Source organism: Typopeltis vanoorti, chromosome 18 (assembly GCF_054136105.1).
Source record: "Typopeltis vanoorti isolate ZY-2024b chromosome 18, IOZ_Tvanoo_1.0, whole genome shotgun sequence".
NCBI lineage: Eukaryota > Metazoa > Arthropoda > Arachnida > Uropygi > Thelyphonidae > Typopeltis > Typopeltis vanoorti.
This window is the reverse complement of record NC_143566.1, coordinates 53,322,450-53,339,842: the sequence shown is the minus strand read 5'-3', so window position 1 is coordinate 53,339,842 and position 17,393 is coordinate 53,322,450. Positions and strand designations below refer to the sequence as shown.

Genomic DNA, 17,393 nt, shown 5'->3' with positions numbered 1-17,393 from the left:
GTATTTTTGTACATATATATCATTTATGTACAAAGTAAACAATAATGGCCCAAGCACAGAGCCCTGAGGCACACCCTACCTCATCCTGAACTCTGCTCCTCCATACACTATGTTCTAGTATCTCTCCATGAGCCATTCTCTTATCCATATCACCAGTTTATTCACTAGAAACTAGAATTATATCCTAATAGAAATAGAAGGATATGGCATTTTTTGTGGGGATAGAAATGTCAAGAAGGGAAGGCGAGTGCTTCTGATGATAGTGAGAGAATTAAACAAACCTGATGTTAATACAGCAATAGTACTTGACAGTATATCACCATGTCTTGATAGAATGCTTATGATATTAATGGCACTCGCACACCTGATTAAAATGAATCTTACCTTTGGGACTCTCCCTGTGGTAAGATTCATTTTATGTTGTGAAGTGGAACAATTTTCCACTTCACAACAGGGGAGGGAGAATAAGATTGAAATTACAAATTATAGTTCAATCTGTGTGCCTGAAGTTGTTGTGTTAGAGAGACTGGTGAAGACTAAGATTCGGAACTGAGTTGATGATCAGTATTCTCTATGATGGTCAACATGGGGTTTATTAGAAGGAGGTCAGGTTTTAGCAATTTTCTTATGTACTACAACAAGATGATGAATTCAGTGGTTAGCGGAGATCAATATACAGTGGCATACTTGGATTTTTTAAAGGCATTTGATGGATACCACATGAAAAGCTGGTACATAAACTGAAACTGATAGGATTGGATAAGAGATTAATGGGATAAGTAATTGGTTATCATATAGATATTAGTGACTTGTGTCTGGGAGAGTGGTGGTATCCAAACAGAGGTAGGTTGCTGGTGGAGTACAGTGGGGTCTGTTTTGAGGCCATTATTGTTTAACTTCTATGTTAACAATATTTGGATAGGCTTAACTGGAGATATACAGTTGTTTGATATGCAGAGGATCTCAACAGACTATGTAAGTGGGGATGAGTGAAGCTATCAGTTTAATGTCACAAAGTGTAAAGTCTTGAAATTTGATAGGCAAAGTTCAAATGCAGAGTATCCAATTAATGGGGAAGTTTTGAAGGCTGGTGGTGGAAGAAATTAGAGATCTGGAAATGATGGTGGGCAGAGACTCAAAGTTTATGGGGCAAATCGCTAAAACTATAAGAACATTACAACAGATCATTGCAATGATGAAAAGGACCTTGACATGCAGAAGCAGAGAGGTTATGACTCCCTTATATAAGATCTTGATCAGGCTGCATATCGACTACTGTGCACAGATTTCATTGCCTGATTTTCAAGGGGATTAGGATATATTTGAGGTCCAGAGAAGGTTCACTACCAGACTGACAAAAATAGGTAGGGTATATGAGAATTTGAGGCATCGGGGTTTGAGTTTATGGATAAACCATGAAGTACTCAGCAGTAACTAAGTTATATCAAATAATCAAACAGCAGTAAGATCTAATGAAAACGTTACAGAATAGAAGTGAATAGAGCTGGCCATCAAGGATATTCAGCATCTCTACTCTTATTCGATATCTATATTGATCAAATAGTGAAGAAATGGGAAAAAAATATATTATTATTATTATACAGACTTTGGTCTCTGCTTCCATGGAGTCTGAAGACTCATTGCATGAGATGCAATCTATCATACTTCTCCTTAAACCCATTAACAGACAAAGCACTCACAACTGACTCTGGCAATCCATTCCACTCATTCACAACTCTCTAAACAAAAAATCTAGTCCTCATATCCCTACTAGCCATATCTTTATTCATCTTCTGAATGCCAGGATGACCTCTTATTCTGTCCCCCCCCCTCCCCCAGCCACATGCTAAAACATTTCCCCTGCATATAAGGGCGATGTTTGCATTGCAATATATTTGCAGTTGTGCTTTGAGAAACCTTTAAAGTTCAGAAGAGTAGAGCCATGGAAACTAGTGTTTTTAGGAAGAATACATGTACTCATATATGCAGACATCCCTGAGTCAAATGAGAGCATAAAATTGATCAGATAATGCTGGATTTACATCCTAAGGATCACAAATCACAAAGTGAAGAATAGACAACACAATTATTATTATTATTATTATTATCTGAGACTTTCAGGGAATGAAGGACTCATCGATTGAAGCTATAAATCACACATACCAGCTGTCATACCTTCCCTTAAATTCATTCACACTAGATGCACTCACTACTCCTAAAGGCAAACTATTCCACTCACTGTTGGAAGTTTTTCCACTCGGTTATACTATAAATTAAAGATTCCAAGAAATTATATTCTTGGTTTAATCCTTTATCCAAGTGTAAGCAAACAAAGATTGTTTGCTTACACTTTGATAAAGGATTAAACTAAGAATATAATTTCTTGGAATCTTTAATTTATAGTGTAACCCAGTGGAAAAACTTCCAACAACTATCCAGAGTATTTTAATAATAAGCAGTGACACCTTTTTGGCTACTCATATGGAAATATGACTTCTGCAGAGGTGATACCATGAGACCTCTTTATTGAGGTCTCATGGTATCATTGATTTTAATAATTAATGAATTAAAATACCATTTATGGAAGGTTACAAAGAAACATGGATTTGAAAACTAGCAATATGACATCCAAACGCTTTATAATATTGTATTGTGGAAATTTTATTGTTCAGTCAGACGATTTTTGTATTTAGAAAGAAGCATTCTAGGAGATATCAAATTTAACTAGATGGTATAGATCACCCACATTATGCAATATTCAGCAGGGAGAGATAAAATTCTGTCTATTCTTGCTATGAGAGGTTTTTTAAATAGTTCCATCTTCTGTATTCAATGTGGTCTTATTATTATTATTATTACCACCCCAAGACCTCATGGAGTCAAAGACTCATCTGGGAGGTCCTTTTATCACACACACATCTCCTCATACTGTGTCTTAAACACATTCAAACTCCTTGCAAACACCACACTCTCAGGCAAGGCATTCCAGTCATTCACAACTCTGCACGAAAAAAACCTGCCTCTCACATCCTCTTTATACAGCTTCCAGGGATGACCTCTGGTTCTCCCCTGATCTCCCACTATTCTTTGTAGAACTTCTTCAGCATTGATCCTATAACAACCCCTTACCAACTTGTAGGTCTCTATCATATCTCCCCTCTTCCTCCTGTCCACCAGACTCTGCAAATTACATCTTCTCAATCTTTCCTCATACTCGACATTCCAGAGGTCAGAAACTACCTTAGTCAGTCGCCTTTGGACACTTTCCAACATCTCTTCATCCTTCTGAAAACCTGGTGACCAAATCTGGGCACAATAGTCCATGTGTGGCCTAATCAAAGCCTTATACAACGGAACAAGAATCTCCCTACTTCTACATCAGTGTCCTCTGCATCATTCCCAGAAGTCTTTGTGTTGTCTTCACAATTTTGGCGATGTGTCCCCTAAATTTTAGATCCTTATCCACTATCACCCCCAAATCTCTTATTTCCTCTACCTCCAACAATATATTCTCACCAAGCATAAATTCTAATCCACATACTCACAACCTATCCTTATAATCTAATTCCCATAATCGAGATATAATCTTTGTAACTCTTCTTTCCATAGCTTTGTATATATATATATATATATAATAACCCTTGGAATATATATAATCATACCAAAACAAGCCACTATGGAACTCTGCTAGTGACTTTCCTCTTTTGGGATACTACTCGCCCATACACAACCTGCTGATGCCTCTCTGACAGCCAATCACCTAACTCATTATCTCTTATCCATGATCCCATCTCTTCAATAATGCAGAAATTTGAAATATGACTTGGAAATATGACTTCTGAATTACTTCAAACCTTAGTATCACTTCAGGGCTTGGCTCCCACTGATGAGACCTCAATAAAGGTCAAAACCAGTCTAGGTAATGGGCCTTCCCATAATGCATAGCATTATATTTGTCCATAAGAATACGTGCATTGCATTGTGGATACTAAGGCAATTGAAGTTAAGTCATTAGCCTCTATATACAAGTAGCCCAGTCGGGAAGTACCTTCACATGCAAGGTTTGTTTGCCTACACTTGGATAAAGGATAAAACCAAGAATATAATTTCTTGGCATCTTTAATTTATAGTATAACCAAGTGAAAAAACTTTCAATAATTTGTTATGAGTAATAATAATAATAACAATATATACATGGAAAATACTGTATTATTTCTATAATGTAATAATATAACAGTTTTAGTCTTGTCATAATGAACACTGATGAGATAATTATGATAGCATGATGTTTAATATTTCTCATATTGACTCAGAAATATGCAAGTTCTTTACTCTTGTACGTATTTAGATTCACCCTCTGCTCCTGGGATTCCTCTAGTGACAGAGGTAGGTGGTGATTTTGTAAACCTGTCTTGGGAGAAACCAGAGTCTGATGGGGGAAGTCGTATCCAGGGCTACTGGATTGATAAACGAGAAGTTGGAACAAATACTTGGCAGAGGATTAATACCAGTCTCTGCATTACTACACAGATTAACATTTCAAACCTCATTGAAGACCGACAGTATGAATTTCGAGTATTTGCTGTTAATGAAGCAGGTGTAAGTCCACCCTCATCAAATTCTACCTCAGTTCGTATTAAGGATCCAAATGGTAAGATATGTTTTTAACTCTGGCATCTCTTAATTTGAAAAGAGAGATTTCAAAGCTGATAAATTTTTATTAAAGAATATGAAGTATTTTTATAACATTTATTAGCTAATTTTTTTTCTCTTCTTTACTTTTTGTTCTAGTAGCAAGACTTATACATTGGTTAGACATAACTGGTAATTAGTTTACGGAATTAACAACGCATATAAAGTATATTAATTAAAGGTAACTTTAATGAATAACTTCTATATTTCGGCAATGTCACATTGCCATCTTCAGGAACATAAAGATATGGTATGTGCACTCAGGAACTAACACAAAGCAAATGAGGAAGAAAGCAAGAAACTAATATTGTTCCTAAAGTCCTAATGGTGCCCTCTTGCAGGCTAATTTGGTAGTCTTGGCAGTTGGGCTGAAGTTCTCATAATGTAAGTCTCCCAAATTTGGGGTAGTTTCATGCACCCAAATTTGTTGAGGTTAGGAACATTTTTTACAGCTGCTGAAGATTCTTTGAATAATCTTTCGTATTTAAACTTGCTGCGATGAATTATTTTTGTTTTCTTCCAATGAATTTTATGGTGGGTATCCAAGGCATGGTCTGCCAGCCCAGAGCGGCTGTACTGGTGAAACCGGATGTAGTCTTGGTGTTCTGAAATCCTGATATTTGTTGTTCTGCCTGTTTGGCCAAAGTAAGACAATTTGCAGCTGCAAGGGACCTGGTATACACCAGGTAGGTCTAGGGGAAGTGGTTGGTCTTTGGTAGAGTGGATAGGGGATGCCAACTTTTTATATGGTCTGTAACAGGAAGTAAGGTCATATTTTTTGAGGATATTGGTTATTTTCTCAGAGGTGCCCTGGATGTAGGGGATGGTGATAGACTTGGTGTAATCTTTATTGTGGAGGGGGGGAAGGGGAGTTGTGGTTTACAGGTTTTAGTATTTTTTGGATTTTTTTGGGGTTACAGCCATTGGCTAAGAAAGTGTTGAGGATGTGGTTTAGTTCAATAGTCAGGGCCTTGTCATCTGAGCAGATTAATTTTGCCCTGTTATATAGTGTTTTTATCACCCCATATTGTTGTGAGGGGAGGGGGATTGCTGGTGAATGTATCTGCCAGTGTGGGTGGGTTTTCTGTAAACAGAGAAAACCAAAGATCCATCAAGCTGGCGGGTGATTAAAGTGTCTAGGAAGGGGAGGGTGTTGTTTTCCTCTTTTTCTAAGGTGAACTGGACTCTGGGGTGTTGGTTGTTTAAGTGTGCTAGGAAGGAGTGGAGTGTGTCTGAGCCATGTGGCCAAATAGCAAACACATCATCCACATAACGAAGCCAAATAGTGGGTTTTTGTGGGGCGGAGTTTAAGGCTTTCTCTTCAAATGTCTCCATAAAGAAATAGGCCAAGGGTGGGGAAAGTGGTGAACCCATGGCTGTCCCCTCTATCTGCTTGTAGAACTTTCCTTGCCAAACGAAATAGCCTGAGTTCATTGTGAACTGAAATAGGGCTGAGATATTGGGAGGAAACTTGGCTTGGATGAGCTCAAGGGTTTCTTTGAGTGGGACATTAGTGAATAAGGAGGAGACATCAAAACTGACCATTATGTCAGTGTGTTGGAGTGTGAGGTTTTCTATACTGGCTTTAAAGTGGGCTGAGTTTTTTATGTGTGATGGTGTGTTGCCAGTGTAGTGTGTGAGCGTTTTGGCTAATTTATATGTGGGGGAATCAATGCCATCCACTATGGGACGCAATGGCACATTTTGTTTATGTATTTTTGGGAGTCCATATAATCGGGGGGGGGGGGGTCTAGAGTTATAAGGCTTAAGTTTGTTGGTGACTTCCACAGGCCAAGAAGTGACTTTCTTAAGGAGTCTGTGGATAGTTCTAATCTGAGAGCTGGTCGGATTATATTCAATGGGGAGGTAAGTAGTACGGTCTAGTACTAAAGAATTTAGCTTACCTTTGTAGTATTTTTGATTGAGTACCACAGTGGCGCTTCCCTTATCAGCTTTGGTGATTACTATTTTTTTGTTGTTTTTTCAATTCTTGTAGGGCTGTATATTCGTTTTTGGATAAGTTGGATTTTGGAGGTTTGGCTTTGGTGAGAACACCGACTACATCCAGTCTCACGTTGTTGGCGATATGGTTAGGCAGGTTGCAAATTCCACGCTCTATTTGGATCATGATTTCTTCAGCAGGTATCCTTTTAGGAGCTAGGGCGAAATTGTGACCACGTGAAAGTGCTGTGAGTGCTTCAAGTTTTAAAACTGCCGACGAGAGGTTGACTACAGTGTTGAGTGGTGGCTGAGGTATGGAAGTAGAAGTCTTTGTCAGCTTTTCGTATTTTTTCACGTGCCGTTTTTCACGTTTTTCACATTTTTTCACGAATTCGAAAAAATACGTAGTCGGCACGTGAAAAAATACGAAAACCTGACAAAGACTTCTACTTCCATACCTCAGCCACCACTGAACACTGTAGTCAACCTCTCGTCGGCAGTTTTAAAACCTGAAGCTCCAGTGTTGTGCCACTACTGTTCAAATTATTTCTTAGTGATATTTCACATGGATTGACATGGGATTCAGTTATTTGCTATTAATGTAGAGTTGGAGAAAAGTATGAGGAGACATCTTCAAATAGAACACATTCATGTGTGGAGGGGGGGGGGTTATAACAACAAATAGAGGGAAGGTGAGGCAGAAATTTGGACATGAAAGCCCGCTTGAAAAATTATTGGCTTAATCATAGCATTCATTTAGCATTCGCAGATACATTTTATAAAAATAAAATTGATGAAAAATCATGTGGTGAATCAAAAAATGATTATGACGATTTTAAAATGGACAAAATAAATGAAATGTTTGATCATATTGATATAAATGCATCCATGAATGAAATATGTAGAAAGATATTAAAAATGCTATAAATTGCAGAAAAAATGTTTTTAAAAAAAAAAGTCCAGCAAAAAATGATGTTTCGCAGCAATACATCAAAAAATAGTTTAATATTATTTGTGACCATGACTGAAAGAATTAAAATTAAAAAAACTGTATCAAAAAGCTTTCATCGATCTCGATATGGGTAACAAATAGGACTGAAAATTATTGCAATTTTAGGAAATAATTTAAATGTTATAAAAATAGCTGTTGAAGCATTAAGCCACACAGATACTTAACAGCAGAAGTCATAAATTTCCTCCTGAAAAAAAAAAAGTTGATGAAAATTTTTATACTATTACGTATCATCTTGAAATTTCATTTTATTTGTGTCTGACATACTATAGCAAATTGGCACTACCATCAACTACACCAATGCCATCTATTGTCCACCACCATCACTAGTATTTTTTTGTCTGTAAACCGCATGTGTTCTTCGAGGCCAATTTGTCTGTATGTGGGATGAACAACACAAGTTTGAACTTAGGCCTTTTCCAATCAAAAGGTGCAATGTACCATCATTCTTCCAATTGCTCTACAAAGGTGCTTACATATTTTTGTTAAATGTAATTAATATTAAATAGCCTTTTTGGATATTTTGTGTTTGCTTTGTATTTAAATGTTTACTTTGTATACATTAATTCAAAACAAAATTGTTATAATAAAATTTTTATTTTAATTTCAAACCTGTATTTCTTCATTGCATTAAAGTATTTATGGCAATAACATGTAAAAATGGCAATGAAATGTATTGGAATATAATAAATATATTTAAAAAGCAATTTTCATAAATGAAATTATATAGTCCCAGGAAATCTTAGGACTTAAAAAAATGTGCCATTGACCTGGGAACAGAATAATAGCCAAGACTCAGAGACTCTAGTATGGACTTACTCCTCAGGACATGTCGAAGATGATCCCACTACACAAAAGTTTTTTTCACCAGAGGTCAGGTCAACAATTGTTGTAGCGGTTGGTCAGTATCTTTAACAAACCAGTTTGATTGTAGTGTAGCTTGTTTTCTGTGTATAGTTGTATGCTCCAGAAGATGACCTTGACATAAAGGTCGAAATGTCAAATGTAGATTTTAGTTATATTAAACTAAAGTTTTTATTCAAACATGGTAATTGTCTCCAAATTTTCAAAAATGCATTCGGATCACCGTGTAAGCTTAAAAGAAAGGAACCACTACACAAAAATTCAGTAATAAAAAAAAAAGATAATGGATGTGCACTACAATAGATGGAATACATTCAGATGGTATGGATACCTCTTTTCCCTGAAGAAGATCAGATAATTCATGTACCTAGTGCCATAGATGGAGAGCAATATGATGAGTTAGAGAAGATATAGTTAGTGGGATAGAATGTGTAGGTTATAGTGTGTTTAGGAAGGACAGAGAGAATAAAATGGGGGAAGGGGTATTATTGATGATAGCTGATGAACTGCAGCCAAGGAGAATTGAAGTTGTATCGCAGGATAGTGAAAGGAACTCATTTGAGGCTATTTGGTGTGAGATTGAGACTGGCAGAATAAAATATACAGTTGGGTGCTGCTATAGACCAGGTGATGGAATAGATGGTGGAGATAGTATGCATAGGGAAATTGATGAAATTAGTGGAAGGAGGGTAATTACTATGGGGGATTTCAACTATGGTAACATTGATTGGAAGGAGGAGAGGACACATGTGAGGAAGGAAAAGGATTTTATTCAATTATTAAGGGATAACTATCTGAGACAGCATGTAATTGAAAATACTAGGGGTGTGAGAGTGCTTGACCTGGTAATAGCATCTGAGAATTTGACTGTAATGAATATGACAACGTTGCCACCTATTGGTGAGAGTGATCATAAGGGCTTGACCTGGGAAGTGGCTAAAGGTGTGGAATTTTCGATTAAGACAGGGTATATGTGGAATTACCGTGCTGGCAAGTATGACAAGCTTAGGAGATTGCTTGGATCAGTGCCATGGCATGTACAACTGCAAGGGCTGGACGTCGATAGAGCATGGGAAGTGGTCAAGGAGCATTTACAGGAGGTAATGGCTGATTGTATACCTAGGGTCCGAATAGTAAAACAAGTAGGGGTTAAATGGATGAATAACACCATTAAGCTTGAGCTGCAAAAAAAGAAACAACTGTGGAGGGAATTTAAAGAAAGGGGTGACCTGCAGGCACACGAACGGTATAAAGTGCAGGCCAGAAAGGTAATGAGTGTGGTAAAAAAAGCAAAAGTGGATTGTGAAAGGAAACTAGCTTTGCAAGCAAAAGAGAATCCCAAACAGTTCTTTCAATATGCTGCAAGCAAGAAAAAAACTGTACACGGCAAAATGATTTTAAGGAATGACAATGGTAAGGAGGTCACTGAATCAGTCGATATAGTGGAGTTACTGAGCGCGCACTTTGCAAAAGCATATCATCCAGGTGGTGACATTGAAAAAATGAAGTAACCATTAGTTTATACGGGAATAGTGATGAATGAAGTGGAGGTGACTAGTCTATTACAGAACCTTAATGTGAACACTTCTGTGGGATTGGATGGTATACCGGCACGGCTCTTGCGTGAAGCGGCTAAACAATTATCAGTGCCTTTGACCATGTTGTTTAATCTGAGTCTCAGGTCTGGTTTAGTCCCGAAGGTGTGGAAAGAGGGGAAAATAGTTTCACTGCATAAAGGAGGATCCAAGACTACGGTTGCAAATTACCGACTGATCAGCATATCAGGAGTCGTTGTCAAGGTCTTAGAGAAAGTAGTCAAGGGAAAAATACAGGAATGAATTGATGAAAACGAGATACTGTACAGGCGACAGCATGGCTTTGTGAAGGGTAGATCATGCTTCAGTAACTTGCTCAAGTTTTATAACAAGGTGACAGCTGAACTGGATAAGGGAAATGGGTTTACAGTGATACTGCTGGACCTGGCAAAGGCGTTTGACAGGATACCACATGGAATACTAATCCGTAAACTACAACATATGGGAATGGATATAGGATTGGTGAGATGGATAAGTGGTTGGTTGATGGAGAGATGTCAAAGAGTAGTTTATTCAGGAGTAGAGTCCAAAAGACGGCCTGTGACTAGTGGTGTGCCGCAGGGTTCTGTTCTTGGACCACTGCTGTTTAATCTGTTCATTAACGATATAGGGAAGGATCTAAGTGGAACAATTCATTTGTTCGCTGATGATGCAAAGTTGGGTAGGGCAATAGTGAATGCAGAAGATGTCAAAGTCTTGCAGGATGACTTAGATAGATTGGAGTTCTGGGCTAAGGAGAATGGATGTCAATTTAATGTGATAAAATGTAAGGTTATGCATTTTTGGGTGAAAAGATTAGCAGCAGTATACCACATTGGTGGAACTGTACTCCAAGAGATTGATGAGGCCAGAGACTTGGGAGTGTTGGTGGATAGGGAGATGAAGTTTAGGGGGCACATTGCAAAAGTAGCTAAATCAGCTCATCAACTCACTTGGTTGTTGAAAAATACCTTGACGAGCAGAGACAACCAAGTTATTGTACCTCTGTACCGAGCCTTGATAAGAACTCATCTCGACTACTGTGCCCAGATTTGGTCACCTCGGTTCCTTCTTGATGGGGAGGAGGTGGAGAGGATCCAGAGGCGAGTGACTAAGATGATAACAGGCCTATGGAATGAACCATATGAGAACAGGTTGGAGATTTGTGGGTTGCAGAAGCTAGTTGATAGGCGGAGGAGGGGAGATATGATAGAGACATTCAAATTGCTAAAGGGATTCTATAGGATTAATTCAGAGGATATTTTTGAGATCAGGACTGGTGGTGGGAGAACTAGGGGGAACCTATGGAAGCTGGACAAGAGTGTGGTTAGCAGGGGTGTTACAGCTGGGTTCTTTACTTTTAGAGTGGTAAATGAGTGGAATAAGCTGCCAGAGTCTGTTGTGGGTGCTATGACGGTGAACGAGTTCAAGACAAGGTATGATAGATACTGTGAGAATGTAATCGCATAGTTGTGTGGACCTGATGTTTAGGGCCTCCCTCGATGAGTCTAAGGACTCATCGAGGGAGTCGCCCAAAATAATAATAATAATGTCTTGGATATTTCTCCTAGCAAAAAAATAAATAAATAAAATAAATAAATAAAAAATAAAAAATGATGGATACTAGCCATCCTCAATCCTCTTGAGAAAAAATCTAAGGCTAATGAAAGCAAAACTACTCAACACAGGAAGCAAGATAATACCAAAAATAAATAAAAATAAAATAATAATAATGAAACATTTTTTTGCAATGGAATAGCTGTGGATTCTGTCAAAACACCGATGACATTAAGGCCCTCTTGCAGAGGTATAAACCAATATGCTTTTGCCTGCAGGAAACATACCTAAAGATGAAAGGCAATCTGACATGACAAAATGCAACCATCATTCACAAGGACAGGAGATGGACTTACTCATGGAGGAGTCACCATCCTTGTGGGTAATCATTACATAGTCCCAGGATTATATAATGGCCTCCCAGCAAGTCTCACTCAATATGAACATAGAAGTAGTTGCTATCATGTCATCAGTGCCGTGATGATTTCATATTATAGTTAGCACCCACTTTCTTTTAATGGGGAATTTAAATGGACACAGAGGATAGTGCTGCTTCCTCTTCTCGGTTCATATTGCTATAGTTGAAGTTTCCCATAACAATAACTTTCTTTGCACTTGCCAAAATAATTTTCCTAAACATTTCCAGTTTGTCGCCAACTATTTTTTCTGGTCTACAGAAACATCCCACTACATATCTCACAACACATACTCTCAAAATCATTAGAGTCATTTCCAGTCTCATTCTCTACTCCAATAGGGCACAGTTCTTCTCTTATCACGAGTAACCATCCACCACCATATTTATCTTTCTATCTTGCTGAAATGTGCTATATCTTTTAATTTCTATCCCTATTTGAACATCCTTTAGAGAGACTGAATCAATCAAAGCCACAAACTCATCCCCTTTATTCTTAAGGCTTCTATACAAAATATCAGAGCATTTTGAGTTTTCATATAGCTATTATTTTATGTCATTATTTTGTAGATTTTATATATATATATATATATATAAATATGCATTAATAATGTGTTTTTTAAAGCTCCTGTGCCACCAGAATTTGTTGTCCCACTAAAGAGGGTAATGGCAATTGAAAATAAAAGTGCACAGTTTACTTGCAATGTCACAGGGAATCCAAAACCTCACATAACTTGGTAAGTTTTATCATTAACTTCTTTCTCTTTCCTTCTTTTATTGATATATTAATCTCAAGGACCTATGAAGCAAGGTAAATTAGCTTTCATAAATCATATGTTTGCTAGGATGGTAAACTTTAATTCCCACATATATATTATACTTGACAAAATATTATATTTTTATTTAATCCTATTCCTATGTGTAAGCATTAGCATGAAATAGCCATGTGAGTGGTTATCTACTTGTATATAGAGGCTGTAGACTTCACATTAATCTCCTTAGTATCCCTCAATACAAAAGGCATTGAATATGAGGCGGGAACGAGCAAAAGAGTTAATTGTATTAATTGGTACGAATGATTTGAGAGAGAACAAGGAGCATGTCAGAATGAATGTCAGGAGACTGCTTGGAAAGATAAAGGAGAATAGTGTGACAGGAAGGGTGGTCAGTGTGTTGCCTAGGTATGATTGTGGTGAAATGAGGCGGAGAGCAAGGATTATGAATGATATTCTGGCTGAAATGTGTGAGGAGATGGGAGTACAGTTTGTTAATGTGTGGAATGAGTTTGAGGGACGAAGTGAGCTGTATGGGAGCGATGGACTGCATTTGAGTGGTTATGGTGTGAGTCGCTTGGAGAGACTGCTGCTGGAAGGTAGAGAAGTGAATAGAGAGAATGAATCAGATCAAGAGGGGAGTGATGTGGAAGAGCAGGAGAGATTGAAGGAGTGGAAATGAATGTGGAAGTGAGTGGTATGAGTATAGATAATGAGAGAATGGGTGTGCAAGAGGAACAGGGAAACGGGGAGGCTCAGGGTGGACAGGGATACACAGCGTGAGAAAGGTGGATGCTCCAAGAGGAGGTGAGAGAATGTGTAGGCAGGAAAGTAATGGGATGATCAGGGATCAAAAGGAAACAGATGGAATTGCAAAGGGTTCTAAAATGAAGAAGCAGAAAGGGAAATGGCCCCAGTCCAGCATGGAGAGATCACATCGAGTGAGTGGTATCAGTGGAACTAGCTGTAGATCCAGAAATGAGTTGTTGTGTTTGTATACCAATGCTAGAAGTATAAGAAACAAGGCGGATGAAATGGTTGCACTAATTGCGTCTGTGCACCCAGAGATTGTCGGAATAAGTGAGACATGGTTAGATGAGGATGACATCCTGACAGGAATAGAGATGGAAAGGTATGATGTGTTTCGTGAGGATAGAAGGGGTAAAAAGGGAGGGGGAGTGCTATTGATGATAGAGAAAGAGTTATGTCCATACAAGGTAGAGATGCAAGGGGGAAATGGGGCCAGTGGTTTTGAGGCAGTATGGTGTGAGATAGAGGTGAATAGATTCAAATACTTGGTGGGATGTTGTTATAGACCTGGTAATGTGGATGGTGGTGATAGTGAAATGTATAGTCAAATAAGCCAAGCAAATAAGAAAAGGATGATCATTATGGGTGATTTTAATTATGGCAATATAGATTGGAATGAAGAGATAGCAACTGGAAGTAAAGAAAATGAGTTTCTTGAGTTTTTGAGGGATAACTACCTCAGACAGTATGTAACAGAGGGCACAAGAGGATTAAGGGTCTTGGATTTGGTCATCTCATCGGAGGATGTAATTATCAATGAGGTATCAAATCATCCACCAATTGGCGAAAGTGACCATGAGGTGATTACTTGGGTGGTTGCCAGCAGTGCAAGGACCCCTGTGAAAAAAGGGTATATGTGGAACTACAAGGGGGGTGATTATGAAGAGCTCAGGAGACAGCTTGCAGGTGTAGCATGGAATGAGGAGTTAGCTGGAAAAGAGATCAATGCAGCTTGGGGGATTTTCAAAAAATATTTAGTGGATGCAATGTCTAAATGTATACCACGGGTGAGAAGGTTAAATAAGTTAGGTGTGAGATGGATGAATAAAGAGATTAAGCATGCAATACAGAGAAAAAGGGCATTGTGGAGGCAGCATAAGAAAAGTGGAAGTAACCAATTTCATGAGTTCTACAAAGACCAGGCAAGGAGAGTGACTTGGTTGGTGAGAGTAGCTAAAGAGAGGTATGAACAGCAGTTAGCTAATGAAGCTAAAAAGAATCCTAGGGAGTTCTTTCGATATGTAGCCAGCAAAAGAAAGAATGATTATGGAAGGATGACATTGATTGGAGGAAATGGTATAAAGACAGCTGTTGCAGAATGTGTGGTGGAGATACTTAATGAGCAGTTCATAAAGATCTTTCAATCTTGTGAATGTGACTTCATGGAGAGATTAAGAGCAGTTGATGATGGGGAGGAGAGACTGACTGTAAGTGAGCAAGAGGTGTTTGGGGAGTTGAGTAAACTAGATGTAAATAAGGCTGTGGGACTTGATAATATATCACCGCGTATTCTGAAGGAATGTGCCAGAGAGTTGACACCTGCCTTGACATATTTTTTTAATACGAGTCTTGCACTTGGTCAAGTCCCTAAAGAGTGGAAGGAGGGCAAGATTGTGCCACTTCATAAAGGAGGTGATCGAACTCAAGCATCAAACTATAGGCCTATCTGTGTGTCAGGTGTTGTGGTTAAGTTGTTGGAGAAGCTTGTGAGAACTAGGATCCAGAGTTGGGTTGACAACAATGGTATAATCTTTGATGGACAGCATGGATTTGCTAAAGGGAGGTCGTGTTTTAGTAATCTACTTACTTATTACAATAAAGTGACTGCTTCCTTGGACAGAGGAGAAGGATACACAGTAATATACTTGGATTTCGCAAAAGCTTTTGATAGAGTGCCTCATGATAAGTTGACAGTCAAACTAGAGCAGATGGGGTTGGATATTAGATTAGTGCATTGGATTGGAGACTGGCTATCTGATAGGTATCAACAAGTTGTGTATGGGGGTGCAATATCCAGGAAAAGGAAAGTCACTAGTGGAGTGCCTCAGGGATCTGTTTTAGGGCCATTACTATTTAACTTGTATATTAATGATATTGGCGAAGATTTGGATGGAGATATTCAGTTGTTTGCAGATGATGCAAAGTTGGGACGAACCATAAAGAGTAGTGAAGATGTTGTGGCCTTGCAAGAAGACTTGAATAAATTGAGTGATTGGGCAAGCAAATGGGGATGTGAGTTCAATGTTGCAAAATGTAAGGTTTTAAAATTTGGAAAACAAAGATGGGATGCAGAATTTATGCTTGGTGAAAATATATTGTTGGAAGTAGAGGAAATAAGAGATCTGGGAGTGATAGTGGATAAGGATCTAAAATTTAGGGGTCACATCGCCAAAATTGTGAAGACAACACAAAGACTTCTGGGAATGATGAGGAGGACACTGACATGTAGAAGTAGGGAGATTCTTGTTCCATTGTATAAGGCTTTGATTAGGCCACACATGGACTATTGTGCCCAGATTTGGTCACCTGGTTTTCAGAAGGATGAAGAGATGTTGGAAAGGGTCCAAAGGCGACTGACTAAGGTAGTTTCTGACCTCTGGAATGTCGAGTATGAGGAAAGATTGAAAAGATGTAATTTGCAGAGACTAGTGGAGAGAAGGAAGAGGGGAGATATGATAGAGACCTACAAGTTGGTAAGGGGTTGCTATAGGATCAATGGTGGAGAAGTTCTACAGCGAATAGTGGGAGATCAGGGGAGAACCAGAGGTCATCCCTGGAAACTGTATAAAGAGGGTGTGAGTAGGGGAGTGAGAGGCAGGTTTTTTTCGTGCAGAGTTGTGAATGATTGGAATGCCTTGCCTGAGAGTGTGGTGTCTGCAGGGAGTTTGAATGTGTTTAAGACCCGGTATGATGAGATGTGTGTGAGATAAAAGGACCTCCTAGATGAGTCTTTGACTCCATGAGGTCTTGTTTAATAATAATAATAATAATAATAATAAAAGAATTATGGGAAGGATCACTACTCAGATCAGTTTCAACCTTTATTTAGGTGTTATCAGTGGAGACCAGATGCAAGAAGGATAGGAGGAAGAGGGGAAATATGATAGAGACCTACAAGTTAGTAAGAGGTTGTTATAGGATCAATGTTGGAGAGGTTCTACAGAAAACAGTGGGAAATCAGGGGAGAACCAGAGGTCATCCCTGGAAAATGTATAAAGAGGGTGTGAGCAGGGGAGTGATAAGCAGGTTTATTGCATGCAAAGTTGTGAATGATTGGAATACCTTGCTTGAGAGTGTGGTGTGTGCAGAGAATTTGAGTGTGTTTAAAGCAGTATGATGAGCTGTGTGTATGATAATAGAACCTCCTAGATGAGTCTTTGACTTAATGGGGTCTTGGGTGATGATAATAATAATAATAATAAAACTTTCATAGTTTCTACATTCAGCTTTGAAATAATGCTGAATCTAATATCCACTTTGCCTATGTAACATTATTCTTACTTTTGATACACATGAACATCAAATATCTTTAAATGTAGAGTATTTCAGTTGTCCAATAATGCTGTACATCTCAAATCCACTGCAATGCTTGAGATGTTAGAAATATAGGCATGCCCAAACTCTCTGTCATGGCACTACCACATGTGTTCAATGTGTAGTAAAGAGCATGATAATAAATGTTGTTCTGCCAAGAAAGCTAAATGTGTCAACTGTCAGGGAGATTATCCAGTCTACTCCCATGCATGTCAGAGGTG

At 38.4% G+C, this 17,393-nt stretch overlaps 1 protein-coding gene across 1 annotated transcript in view; it reads left to right on the top strand.

The window, feature by feature from the left end:
- Window positions 1-17,393, top strand: part of LOC150096673 (twitchin-like) — a 2,440,784-nt gene that overhangs the window by 1,900,296 nt on the left and 523,095 nt on the right. Inside the window, exons 104-105 of the mRNA XM_090408679.1 lie at window positions 4,349-4,651; window positions 12,681-12,792. Coding sequence (XP_090264805.1) covers window positions 4,349-4,651; window positions 12,681-12,792 — 415 coding nt within the window. The remainder of the gene's footprint in view (window positions 1-4,348; window positions 4,652-12,680; window positions 12,793-17,393) is intronic.